We start from the raw sequence: 15,000 nt of genomic DNA, 5'->3' as shown, positions 1-15,000 counted from the left end.
GAGATGCCAGCAGGTGAGACCCTATAGCTGCTGCATTGCTATGCTATGGTTACTGTACTATAGGCTATACTGCACTAGAGATGCCAGCATTGCTATGCTATGGCTACTGTACTATAGGCTATACCGCACTCTGCATTGCTATGCTATGGCTAATAAACTATAGGCTATACTGCACTAGAGATGCTATGGCTACTGTGCTATAGGCTATACTGCACTAGAGATGCCAGCATTGCTATGCTATGGCTACTGTACTATAGGCTATACCGCACTCTGCATTGCTATGCTATGGCTAATAAACTATAGGCTATACTGCACTAGAGACGCCAGCATTGCTATGCTATGGCTACTGTGCTATAGGCTATACTGCACTAGAGATGCTATGGCTACTGTACTATAGGCTATACTGCACTCAGCATTGCTATGCTATGGCTACTGTACTATAGGCTATACCGCACTCTGCATTGCTATGCTATGGCTACTGTACTATAGGCTATACCGCACTCTGCATTGCTATGCTATGGCTACTGTGCTATAGGCTATACTGCACTAGAGATGCTAGCATTGCTATGCTATGGCTACTGTACTATAGGCTATACCGCACTCTGCATTGCTATGCTATGGCTACTGTACTATAGGCTATACTGCACTCAGCATTGCTATGCTATGGCTACTGTACTATAGGCTATACCGCACTCTGCATTGCTATGCTATGGCTACTGTACTATAGGCTATACCGCACTCTGCATTGCTATGCTATGGCTACTGTGCTATAGGCTATACTGCACTAGAGATGCTAGCATTGCTATGCTATGGCTACTGTACTATAGGCTATACCGCACTCTGCATTGCTATGCTATGGCTACTGTACTATAGGCTATACTGCACTCTGCATTGCTATGCTATGGCTACTGTACTATCCGGTTATTAAGTGATGATGTAATAATGGGATAATAAATAGTTTTCCGGGTCCAACGGCTTTCAAATTCACATGTTATTCTCCATAGACAGTAAAATAAACTATTATTTTCCGCTATTCTGACTAGCCTTTAAGAAAATTGTCATCTTATACGGACTTGTTGCCTCAACCTAATCAAATCTATATTTTTTTGCGGAAGCCTGGACGTTACCCATTCATGTATCATCTGACTGCATAGCTACAGTGATTACTTTGTTAAAGTCTAGCGATTTTGTTTTAAAACCGCTAAAACGAAGGTGGTGATGACAAAGTTTACAAGTAGCAAAAACCGTCTGGCTGCGCTAATAAACGTCTTTTCACAAAATAGCTGCTGGGTCCGTGACGTCGGACTTAACAACCGAATAGGCTATACTGCACTAGAGATGCCATCATTACTATGCTATGGCTACTGTACTATAGGCTATACCGCACTCTGCATTGCTATGCTATGGCTACTGTGCTATAGGCTATACTGCACTAGAGATGCCATCATTACTATGCTATGGCTACTGTACTATAGGCTATACCGCACTCTGCATTGCTATGCTATGGCTACTGTGCTATAGGCTATACTGCACTAGAGATGCCATCATTGCTATGCTATGGCTACTGTGCTATAGGCTATACTGTACTAGAGATGCTAGCATTGCTATGCTATGGCTACTATACTATAGGCTATACTGCACTATAGCTGCTGCATTGCTATGCTATGGCTACTGTGCTATAGGCTATACCGCACTCTGCATTGCTATGCTATGGCTACTGTACTATAGGCTATACTGCATTCTGCATTGCTATGCTATGGCTACTGTACTATAGGCAATACTGCACTAGAGATGCCAGCATTGCTATGCTATGGCTACTGTACTATAGGCTATACTGCACTCTGCATTGCTATGCTATGGCTACTGTACTATAGGCTATACTGCATTCTGCATTGCTATGCTATGGCTACTGTGCTATAGGCTATACTGCACTAGAGATGCCAGCATTGCTATGCTATGGCTACTGTGCTATAGGCTATACCGCACTCTGCATTGCTATGCTATGGCTACTGTACTATAGGCTATACTGCATTAGAGATGCCAGCAGGGGAGACCCTATAGCTGCTGCATTGCTATGCTATGGCTACTATAGGGGGTGGAGTGCGGACTCATCCCATTAGTGACCTCTGACCCCTCTGCTCGCGGCGTTCAGGGCGGCATCGACACGCGCGTGCACGGCTTCGAGGTGCTGGGGCCCAAGCCCACCTTCTGGCCCGTCTTCAAGGAGCAGCTGTGCTGTCGCACCTACCTGTTCTACACCACCAAGGCACACACCTGGTGCCAGGAGATCCTGGAGGACAAGACACAGCTGCTGCAGCTCTTCAACAAGTACAACACACACACACACACACACACACACACACACACACACACACACACACACACACACACACACACACACACAAATATCTAGTGCTTTACACCTGAACCTGTCCAAATTGGTACCTGTATCAAAGATTGTGTTGAGGCTAATCGACGTGTGTGTGTGTGTGTGTGTGTGTGTGTGTCCCAGGTTGAACAGTGCTCTGAAACACGAACAGATGTTTGCTGACCGCTTCCTGCCTGATGCTGAAGCTGCCGAGGCTCTGGGGCGCACCTGCTGGGAGGCCCTCATCACACCTATAGTGCAGAGCATCACCCTCTCAGGTACACACACACACACACACACACACACACACACCTGCTGGGAGGCCCTCATCACACCTATAGTGCAGAGCATCACCCTCTCAGGTACACACACACACACACACACACACACACACACACACACACACACACACACACACACACACACACACACCTGCTGGGAGGCCCTCATCACACCTATAGTGCAGAGCATCACCCTCTCAGGTACACACACACACACACACACACACACACACACACACACCTGCTGGGAGGCCCTCATCACACCTATAGTGCAGAGTATCACCCTCTCAGGTACACACACACACACACACACACACACACACACACACACACACACCTGCTGGGAGGCCCTCATCACACCTATAGTGCAGAGCATCCCCCTCTCAGGTACACACACACACACACACACACACACACACACACACACACACCTGCTGGGAGGCCCTCATCACACCTATAGTGCAGAGCATCACCCTCTCAGGTACACACACACACACACACACACACACACACACACACACACACACACACACACCTGCTGGGAGGCCCTCATCACACCTATAGTGCAGAGTATCACCCTCTCAGGTACACACACACACACACACACACACACACCTGCTGGGAGGCCCTCATCACACCTATAGTGCAGAGCATCACCCTCTCAGGTACACACACACACACACACACACACACACACACACACACACACACCTGCTGGGAGGCCCTCATCACACCTATAGTGCAGAGCATCACCCTCTCAGGTACACACACACACACACACACACACACACACACACACACACACACACACACCTGCTGGGAGACCCTCATCACACCTATAGTGCAGAGCATCACCCTCTCAGGTACACACACACACACACACACACACACACACACACACACACACACACACACACACACCTGCTGGGAGGCCCTCATCACACCTATAGTGCAGAGCATCACCCTCTCAGGTACACACACACACACACACACACACACACACACACACACACACACCTGCTGGGAGGCCCTCATCACACCTATAGTGCAGAGCATCACCCTCTCAGGTGTACACACACACACACACACACACACACACACACACACACACACACACACACACACACACACACACACACACACACACACACCTGCTGGGAGGCCCTCATCGCACCTATAGTGCAGAGCATCACCCTCTCAGGTACACACACACACACACACACACACACACACACACACACACACACACACACACCTGCTGGGAGGCCCTCATCACACCTATAGTGCAGAGCATCACCCTCTCAGGTACACACACACACACACACACACACACCTGCTGGGAGGCCCTCATCACACCTATAGTGCAGAGCATCACCCTCTCAGGTGTACACACACACACACACACACACACACACACACACACACACACACACACACACACCTGCTGGGAGGCCCTCATCACACCTATAGTGCAGAGCATCACCCTCTCAGGTACACACACACACACACACACACACACCTGCTGGGAGGCCCTCATCACACCTATAGTGCAGAGCATCACCCTCTCAGGTGTACACACACACACACACACACACACACACACACACACACACACACACACACACACACACACACACACACCTGCTGGGAGGCCCTCATCGCACCTATAGTGCAGAGCATCACCCTCTCAGGTACACACACACACACACACACACACACACACACACACACACACACACACACACACACACCTGCTGGGAGGCCCTCATCACACCTATAGTGCAGAGCATCACCCTCTCAGGTACACACACACACACACACACACACACCTGCTGGGAGGCCCTCATCACACCTATAGTGCAGAGCATCACCCTCTCAGGTACACACACACACACACACACACACACACACACACACACCTGCTGGGAGGCCCTCATCACACCTATAGTGCAGAGTATCACCCTCTCAGGTACACACACACACACACACACACACACACACACACACACACACACACACACACACACCTGGTGGGAGGCCCTCATCACACCTATAGTGCAGAGCATCACCCTCTCAGGTACACACACACACACACACACATACACACACACACACACCTGCTGGGAGGCCCTCATCACACCTATAGTGCAGAGCATCACCCTCTCAGGTACACACACACACACACACACACACACACACACACCTGCTGGGAGGCCCTCATCACACCTATAGTGCAGAGCATCACCCTCTCAGGTACACACACACACACACACACACACACACACACACACACACACACACACACACACACACACCTGGTGGGAGGACCTCATCACACCTATAGTGCAGAGCATCACCCTCTCAGGTACACACACACACACACACACACACACACACACACACACACACACACACACACACACACACCTGGTGGGAGGACCTCATCACACCTATAGTGCAGAGCATCACCCTCTCAGGTACACACACACACACACACACACACACACACCTGCTGGGAGACCCTCATCACACCTATAGTGCAGAGCATCACTCTCAGCTGAGACACACAAGCACACTCTGGCCCAGTCACATACACACCTACACACACACACACACACCTACACACACACACACACACACACACACACACACACACACACACTCACCTTCTGGGAGGCCCTCATCACACCTATAGTGCAGAGTATCACCCTCTCAGGCACACACACACACACACACACACACCTACACACACACCTACACACACACACACACCCCTGTAACTCCTTGTCCTCCTCTGTGTGCTTCCAGACTCCCCTGTGCTGAGTCCGCTGGCCTGGCTGCTGAGTGAATACCTGGACAACGCCGAGTCGTCCAAGCGCTACAAGACGCGGGCGGCCATCTTTAACTCGCGCGTGCGCCGCCTCACACACCTGCTGGTGCACGTGGACACGAGCCGCGTCGACACCGAGGAGCTCAGGCCGCCCGTCAAGTCCAGTGAGTACCCCACGCTCAGAACGCAGTCCACTCAGTACCCCACGCTCAGAACGTAGTCCACTCAGTACCCCACGCTCAGAATGTAGTCTAGTGAGTACCCCACGCTCAGAACGTAGTCCACTCAGTACCCCACGCTCAGAACGTAGTCCACTCAGTACCCCACGCTCAGAGTATAGTCCAGTGAGTACCCCACGCTCAGAACGTAGTCCACTCAGTACCCCACGCTCAGAATGTAGTCTAGTGAGTACCCCACGCTCAGAACGTAGTCCACTCAGTACCCCACGCTCAGAACGTAGTCCACTCAGTACCCCACGCTCAGAGTATAGTCCAGTGAGTACCCCACGCTCAGAACGTAGTCCACTCCGTACCCCACGCTCAGAACGTAGTCCACTCCGTACCCCACGCTCAGAACGTAGTCCACTCAGTACCCCACGCTCAGAACGTAGTCCACTCAGTACCCCACGCTCAGAACGTAGTCCACTCCGTACCCCACGCTCAGAGTGTAGTCTAGTGAGTGAGTACCCTACGCTCAGAACGTAGTCCACTCAGTACCCCACGCTCTGAGTGTAGTCCAGTGAGTACCCCACGCTCAGAACGTAGTCCACTCAGTACCCCACACTCAGAACGTAGTCCACTCAGTACCCCACGCTCAGAACGTAGTCCACTCAGTACCCCACACTCAGAACGTAGTCCACTCAGTACCCCACGCTCAAAGTGTAGTCCAGTGAGTACCCCACGCTCAGAGTGTAGTCTAGTGAGTGAGTACCCTACACTCAGAATGTAGTCCAGTGAGTACCCCACGCTCAGTGTAGTCCAACGCGTCTGGATCGGAACCAAGCCGCATTTCCTGTCTTTTCTGGAGTGACCTTTGACCTTAAGGCCAGTTCAGTCCTTATTCTAGAGTGATCTTTGACCTTAAGGTCAGTTCAGTCTCCATTCTAGAGTGCCCTTTGACCTTGAGGCCAGTTCAGTCTCTGTGCAGTTTGGTTCTTAAAGGACAGAGGAGACTGTGCACCTGGATAAGGCATAACCTCAGTATTCAAATGCACCTGGAGAAGGCATAACCTCGGGGAGGGCACCTCAGTATTCAAAAGAACAAGTAGCGCACAGCTGCTCACCTGGTCAGCAGCTACTGGTGTATTGGTCAGACAAAGCCTCTGCCTGACCGACACGTCCACTGATCAATAAACCGTTTGCCGTTCTTGGGTAGTGATTGGTGTTGCGCTATTAGTTCTTTTTGATACGGAGGTTCTGTCAGGAGTGGAGTGGGTTTTGGTCTGCCAGGAGTGGAGTGGGTTTGGGTCTGTCAGGAGTGGAGTGGGTTTGGGTCTGCCAGGAGTGGAGTGGGCAGTTTAGGCTCAGGGTGAGCCCTTCAATCAACCTCTGACCTTTTACAGCGCATGTTCACCAGGCCATTAACGCATTTGGCTGTACATGTCTCTCTATTTCGGCCTTTTAAGCAGGTCTAAAATAGTTTTCAACTTCTGCCAACTCAATGTCATCGTCTAGATTTTTCAAGGCTGATCTCTTTCTCTAGTAGACCTGTGAGACCTGTTTTGACTCAGGAGAAATTTGACACCATTGCCTTAAAGGCTCCTGTAGTTTCTGAGTGCGCATGGATCTAAGACTTAAAGGTATACTATGCAACGTTTTTCAGTTAATCAATTCGTTCCATACTGTTATATATGATTAAATGAGTCATTACCGGTCGAACGGTGTTTTTTTGGCCGCTCTAGTGGTCTGTAGCGGTAAAACCACACTTGCAACTTCAGGAGACACCGGGCACGCACCCATGCTCTACTCCAGGAAGTGTCATGTAAAGTCTCATGAAAAGGCACGGCAGACTGACCGATTGAGGAGTTTTGTCAAATATACATGCTAAAGCTGTAGGCGAAGCTCTGCAGAGAAATATGTGACGTTCCACGGCAAAACCAGTCGCTTGTCGCAACAGGCGTTTCTGAGAAAAATGGCCATTTATGTCACTTGTGCTAAAATCGTGGATTTTTTTTTGTTTTGTTTTGAAACAGTGGGAGGTCTACACTGTACGGCCGTGAATACATTTCGCCGAAAAACTGACCTTTTGTAGTCTAAAAACGTGAGTTTGTTGAGGTGAGAAAGTTAGAGGAAGCAGGAAGTTAGAGGCGTCTCGTTTTTTGCCGCTTTACGGTAAATGCACTCATCGACAACCACCAAGCCATCCGCGTGCTGTGTCGTTGATACAAGTACCGTAAATCTTGTAATAGCGGCGACCTTACAAAGCGTTCGTGAGTGTTGAGCCGACGGTTAACTTCAAAGGCAGATTTCTCCGTTTTTCTATTGGCATGACAGGATGAACTCAACTCCTTTGAATGTTTATATTTCAGTAATATGACGTTCAATTCATTAGATATAGGTATCGTTTTGAAGGTTGATTATGCCCCTTCCTGAAAACGTAATAACTTTGATTTTGAAAATTTGGACATTGTGACTGATTTCGCCGTGGAAGGTCACATATGCAAGCATAAAACGAGCGAAAATGAAAAGTGAAAGCGAAACCGGCGATGAAATCGCCAATCCTGCATAGTATACCTTTAAACTATGTGCATGTGTTGGAGGAGTGTGGAGGGATCTAAGACTTAAACTGTGACGTGCATGCCATATGTGTCTGCATTGCAAGTGCTTTCTATGAGCAGACTGATTAACTGAAGGTGCAATGTGAGGTTTCTGCTGGACAATGTCTCTCTGTCTGCCAGAACAGCACAGGCCTTTACAGCACAGAGAACATGCAGCTTCCCCAGAATTCCTGTACATCCCTTGGGTCTAGAGTTCTAGAATTCTTGTACATCCCTTGGGTCAAGATTTCTGGAATTCCTGTGCATTACAACGGTCTAGAGTTCTAGAATTCCTAGTAATCCCTTGGGTCTAGAGCTCTAGAATTCCTGGGCATCCCTTGGGTCTAGAATTCTAGAATTCCTGGGCATCCCAGTGGTCTAGAGTTCTAGAATTCCTGGGCATCCCTTGGGTCTAGTTCTAGAGTTCCTGTGCATCCCTTGGGTCTAGAGTTCTAGAATTCCTGGGCATCCCTTGGGTCTAGTTCTAGAGTTCCTGTGCATCCCTTGGGTCGAGAGTTCTAGAATTCCTGGGCATCCCTTGGGTCTACAGTTCTAGAATTCCTGGGCATCCCTTGGGTCTAGTTCTAGAGTTCCTGGGCATCCCTTGGGTCTAGAGTTCTAGAATTCCTGGGCATCCCTTGGGTCTAGAGTTCTAGAATTCCTGGGCATCCTTTGGGTCTATTCTAGAATTTCTGAATACATTTTCAGGACGGGAATAATGTAAGCAAATGTGAGATTGATGAAACTGGTCAAGAAACGTACATGTGCACAGAACAGCTGTGCTTCCTTGTGTCAGAATCGCATGTTTATTATTTTGAGTAGAGCTACACATTGCACCTTCAAGCAAAGTGTATGAAAAGCTAGAATTGTGCTGAGGCTGTTGCAGCCACCAGTTCTCTATTTGAAGATATGTTTCTTGTTTTCAGAAGGTATCAACAGAAGCAAAGATTTGAAGAGTAAGTAACAGAATAGATGTTAAAGTCCTGCATTGCAATGCACTCTATTATTTCTGTTCATTTTGCTAATTATATGTATGTCCTGCAATCCAATACACTGTATTGTTTTGTTTCTGCTGATTCTGCAAATGATATGTTGTTTTGAGTATGAAGGCGGTGGGGTTTTTAATTGCATAATTCACTCCTGTCCAAGCTCCTCCCCTATTAACCTGCACCTGCCACTTGTGGTTTATTCTCCTGCCTTCTATTTACCAGCAACTTATATGCACACACACACATACACACATGCACACACACACACACACACACGCTTGATATTTACACACACACACACACACACACACACACACATGCGCGTTTCACATTTCCACACATGCTCGTTTGATATTTCCATACATTAGCATTGGTTGATTGGTAGAAGACATGTCAAACATGCCCCCTTTAATGATCTGAAATATAAACATGCCCCCTAAACATGCCCCCTCTAGACGTCCATGTTTGAGTGATTTAAGCATTCAATATGGCTGCCCTGTCACCAGTCTCTTAAAGGACTCATTCAATATGGCTGCCCTGTCCCCAGTCCCTTAAAGGACTCATTCAATATGGCTGCCCATTCAATATGGCTGCCCTGTCACCAGTCCCTTAAAGGACTCATTCAATATGGCTGCCCTGTCCCTAGTCCCTAGTCCCTTAAAGGACTCATTCAATATGGCTGCCCTGTCCCCAGTCCCTTAAAGGGCCCATAAAGGTCCTCGCTGCGTGGGCAAGCCTCTGGCCTTGTGTCACTGTTGTGTGTAGCGTGTGAATCCTGTGGGTAGTGTGTTGTGTGTAGCGTTTGAATCCTGTGGGTAGTGTGTGTCGGTCAGCGTCATGGTGCCTCTGTTGCAGATGGCAAGGAGGGCAAGAACAAGGAGGCGGCCGTGACGTCCTCGTCTTCCTCGGCGGTCAAGCCCAAGCTCAAGAACACCAGCAGCATTGCAGGCATCGCCCTCTGCTGGCAGGGAGTGGTACAGAGACAGGTCAGTCACGCATAAACACACACACACACACACACACACACACACACACACACACACAGACACACAGACACACAGACACACAGACACACACACACACACACACACACGCACACACGCACACACGCACAGACACACACACACACACACACACACACACACACACACACACACACACACACACACAGACACACACACAGACACAGACACAGACACAGACACAGACACAGACACAGACACAGACACAGACACAGACACAGACACAGACACAGACACAGACACACACACACACACACACGTACAAAGGCACAGACAGACAGACCCTTTAAATACATCAATGTAGTGAAGCCAGTGGTGCTCTCTGTGTGCAGGTGAAGAAGTTTCTGGACTCGGCGTGCAGCCTGCCGGACTTCGTGGAGCGCTACCGGGCGATGTACCTGCGTCTGAAGAACGCCATGGAGGAGCTGTTCGGCCAGCAGACGGCCTTCGTGCTGGCGCTCCGACAGGGCTTCTCCGCCGCACTGCTGCAGCTCTCCATCCTCACCTCCATGCACGTGAGTACAGACTACATCTCCCACAATGCACCTCTCAGTCCTCACCTCCATGCACGTGAGTACAGACTACATCTCCCACAATGCACCTCTCAGTCCTCACCTCCATGCACGTGAGTACAGACTACATCTCCCACAATGCACCTCTCAGTCCAATGCACCTCTCAGTCCTCACCTCCATGCACGTGAGTACAGACTACATCTCCCACAATGCACCCCTCAGTCCTCACCTCCATGCACGTGAGTACAGACTACATCTCCCACAATGCACCTCTCAGTCCAATGCACCTCTCAGTCCTCACCTCCATGCACGTGAGTACAGACTACATCTCCCACAATGCACCTCTCAGTCCTCACCTCCATTTAGTGAGTACAGACTACATCTCCCACAATGCACCTCTCAGTCCTCACCTCCATGCACGTGAGTACAGACTACATCTCCCACAATGCACCTCTCAGTCCTCACCTCCATGCACGTGAGTACAGACTACATCTCCCACAATGCACCTCTCAGTCCTCACCTCCATGCACGTGAGTACAGACTACATCACCCACAATGCACCTCTCAGTCCTCACCTCCATGCACGTGAGTTCAGACTACATCACCCACAATGCACTTCAGTGCACAACTACATCACCCACAATGCATCTCTCAGCCTCCTGCCCCCATTCGTACAAATGGCTTTCCTTACGAGTAGTAAGATGACACAACAAGAAGTTCCGCAAAATTACGCGACTGCACGCCGGTCTCGTACAAATCAATAGACCCCCAGTTCACTGGTGTGATCAATGACTGACCTGTTGTGTGTGTTTGTGTGTGTGTGTGTGTGTGTGCGCAGGTGAGCGAGCGCTTTGCCCAGTACATTGACCTGATGATCCAGGAGAGCTGTGGGGACAGTGGGAGTGTGGAGACACTGAGCCAGCTGCAGCAGTTCCTGGAGCCCATGCTCTTCCTGTCTGGCCTGGAGCTCGCAAACACCTTCGAGCACTTCTACAGGTGAGACACACACACACACACACACACACACACACACACACACACACACACACACACACACACACACACATTACTGGAGCCCATGCTCTTCCTGTCTGGCCTGGAGCTCGCAAACACCTTCGAGCACTTCTACAGGTCAGCCACACACACACGCACACACACACACACACACACACACTCGTTTGGAACGCTAGTAATGTTGTGTGCCCAAGTCCCACTCAGCTCCTGACCTGATGAAGAGTTTTGTGGCTCGAAATGGCCTCTAGTGAGAGTGGTTGAGGAAGGAGGAGCAATGGGCCTTTATATTCGCTCTACATTTGCTCTACATTTGCTCTACATTTGCTCTACATTTGCCTTACATTTCCACCTGTTTTCTGTTCTGAGCTCCTATCAGGATTGGATGTGCAGACACTCTTCAATAACTGATTACTCTTATCTGTCCTCCCTCCCTCCCCCCCCCCCCCCCCCCCCCTCTGTAGGTACTACCTGGGGGACCGTCTGCTGGGCCAGAGTAAGGTGTGGCTGGAGAGTGCTGTGATTGAGCAGATCGGCTCCTGCTTCCCCAACCGCTTCCCCCAGCAGATGCTCACCAACCTGCGCGAGTCCCAGGAGCTGCAGCAGGAGTTCCACCTCTACCGGCTACAGCAGCTGGACAAGACCCTGCAGGACCTGGACGAGGAGGTACACACACACACACACACACACACGCACACGCACACGCACACGCACACGCACACGCACACGCACACGCACGCACGCTCACACTCACACTCACACTCACACTCACACTCACACTCACACTCACACACGCGCACACACACACACACACACACACACACACACACACACACACACACACACACACACACACTCTGCTGACGTGGACACAAGACACAGTTTAGGGGGTGTCCGTGAAGATGTAAGACAGCATGCACCATTGTCTGTAAATGTATAGGAAATGTAAATTCCATGACGTCAGGAAGATCTCCAAAGTGCTGCCAGTATGCTCCTGATCCTCATTAGGAAGAGGACCTGCTGCACAGAAAATGTTAGATCCGATTACATTAGATTAGAAATATTTGAACATACTAAAACCGACATTGATGAGCCGAGCATTGCGCTTTAAAGTTGAACCAAGTTCAACGCCCTGCTTGTTCAATGCTAGCGTTACGCCACCGCCGGTCCACTGACAAACCATAGAGAACTATAGGAACCATAGAGAACAATAGGAACCATGGAGAACAATAAGAAACCAACCTAGCCGCTGGCTAATGTGATCTCTGCCTAAGTGTATAAGGACTAAAGTGTATAAGGTGTATAAGAACTAAAGTGTATAAGAACTAAAGTGTATAAGAACTAATGTGTATAAGGACTAAAGTGTATAAGGTGTATAAGAACTAAAGTTTATAAGAAGTTTATAAGAACTAAAGTGTATAGCAGTAGGAGAGGACACATTACTAATTTTGTACACAGTGGTTGCCGTAAGTGATAAAGCAACAGTCTAGTCTTAGAGACATGTAAAACTCACCGTGTGTGTGTGTGTGTGTGTGTGTGTGTGTGTCAGATGATGGAGGAGCAGTCGTCGGAGGCGGACGATGATAGTGAGGTGAAGGTGCTGGTCTTGTTAAAGCACCAGTCTAGAGACATGTAAAACTCACCCTGTGTGTGTGTGTGTGTGTGTGTGTGTGTGTGTGTGTGTGTGTGTGTGTGTGTGTGTGTGTCAGATGATGGAGGAGCAGTCGTCGGAGGCGGATGACGATAGTGAGGTGAAGGTGCTGGTCTTGTCTCCGCGCTGCTGGGCCGTGTCGCCCCCCTGTTACCTTGACGACCCCAGGAAGCACTTCCCCACTCAGCTGTGCAGCTACCTGGCCGAGTTCACCGACTTCTACTCCAGCAGTCAGTACCTCTCACCTCCTGTGTGTGTGTGTGTGTGTGTACTTCTACTCCAGCAGTCAGTACCTCTCACCTCCTGTGTGTGTGTGTGTGTGTGTACTTCTACTCCAGCAGTCAGTACCTCTCACCTCCTGTGTGTGTGTGTGTGTGTGTGTGTGTGTGTGTGTGTGTGTGTGTGTGTGTGTGTGTGTGTGTGTATGTACTTCTACTCCAGCAGTCAGTACCTCTCACCTCCTGTGTGTGTGTGTGTGTGTGTGTGTGTGTATGTACTTCTACTCCAGCAGTCAGTACCTCTCACCTCCTGTGTGTGTGTGTGTGTGTGTGTGTGTGTGTGTGTGTGTGTGTGTGTGTATGTACTTCTACTCCAGCAGTCAGTACCTCTCACCTCCTGTGTGTGTGTGTGTGTGTGTGTGTGTGTGTGTCTGTATGTACAAGTTTACGTTTTTATACATATACGTTTTTGCCTTTTTTGCCTTTTGTACATTTATGTAAATTATTTTACTGGGTTTTCAGAACATTTCTAATAAGTGTCCATCCGTGTGTGTGTGTGTGTGTGTGTGTGTGTGTGTGTGTGTGTGTGTGTGTGTGTGTGTGTGTGTGTGTGTGTGTGTGTGTGTGTGTGTGTGTGTGTGTGTGTGTGTGTGTGTGTGTGTGTGTGTGTGTGTGTGTGTGTGTGTGTCCCTTAGGCCAGAGCATCTACAGCCTGAGTCACAGTAAGCCGCGGCGTCTGCAGTGGACCTGGCTGGGCCATGCTGAGCTCCACTACGGCTCCTGCACCCTCTACGTGTCCACCCTGCAGATGTACATCCTGCTGCAGTTCAACACCCAGGAGGTACACACACACACACACACACACACACACACACACACACACACACTCCCTCTACGTGTCCACCCTGCAGATGTACATCCTGCTGCAGTTCAACACCCAGGAGGTACACACACACACACACACACACACACACACACACACACACACACACACACACACACACACACACACACACACACACACACACACACACTCCCTCTACGTGTCCACCCTGCAGATGTACATCCTGCTGCAGTTCAACACCAAGGAGGTACACACACACACACACACACACACACACACACACACACACACACTCCCTCTACGTGTCCACCCTGCAGATGTACATCCTGCTGCAGTTCAACACCCAGGAGGTACACACACACACACACACACACACACACACACACACACACACACACACACACACACTCCCTCTACGTGTCCACCCTGCAGATGTACATCCTGCTGCAGTTCAACACCAAGGAGGTACACACACACACACACACACACACACACACACACACACACACACACACACA

At 49.6% G+C, this 15,000-nt stretch overlaps 1 protein-coding gene across 6 annotated transcripts in view; it reads left to right on the top strand.

The window, feature by feature from the left end:
- The window catches only part of LOC134064322 (cullin-9), an 84,092-nt gene that overhangs the window by 45,920 nt on the left and 23,172 nt on the right, over nucleotides 1-15,000 (top strand). For 4 of the 6 annotated variants that reach the window (XM_062520220.1, XM_062520219.1, XM_062520215.1 and 1 more), the window contains 11 exons: nucleotides 1-13; nucleotides 2,153-2,328; nucleotides 2,513-2,646; nucleotides 5,458-5,643; nucleotides 9,161-9,190; nucleotides 10,079-10,209; nucleotides 10,578-10,760; nucleotides 11,597-11,754; nucleotides 12,234-12,435; nucleotides 13,479-13,650; nucleotides 14,334-14,479. The exon at nucleotides 1-13 is cut by the window's left edge and continues 83 nt beyond it. In XM_062520220.1, the coding sequence (XP_062376204.1) occupies nucleotides 1-13; nucleotides 2,153-2,328; nucleotides 2,513-2,646; nucleotides 5,458-5,643; nucleotides 9,161-9,190; nucleotides 10,079-10,209; nucleotides 10,578-10,760; nucleotides 11,597-11,754; nucleotides 12,234-12,435; nucleotides 13,479-13,650; nucleotides 14,334-14,479 (1,531 nt within the window). The remainder of the gene's footprint in view (nucleotides 14-2,152; nucleotides 2,329-2,512; nucleotides 2,647-5,457; nucleotides 5,644-9,160; nucleotides 9,191-10,078; nucleotides 10,210-10,577; nucleotides 10,761-11,596; nucleotides 11,755-12,233; nucleotides 12,436-13,478; nucleotides 13,651-14,333; nucleotides 14,480-15,000) is intronic. The other 2 variants (XM_062520217.1, XM_062520218.1) reach the window with 2 other exon arrangements.

The sequence above is a fragment of the Sardina pilchardus genome, chromosome 18 (genome assembly GCF_963854185.1).
Source record: "Sardina pilchardus chromosome 18, fSarPil1.1, whole genome shotgun sequence".
Lineage (NCBI taxonomy): Eukaryota > Metazoa > Chordata > Actinopteri > Clupeiformes > Clupeidae > Sardina > Sardina pilchardus.
The sequence above is the reverse complement of the archived record's forward strand: the minus strand, read 5'-3'. Positions and strand labels throughout refer to the sequence as shown.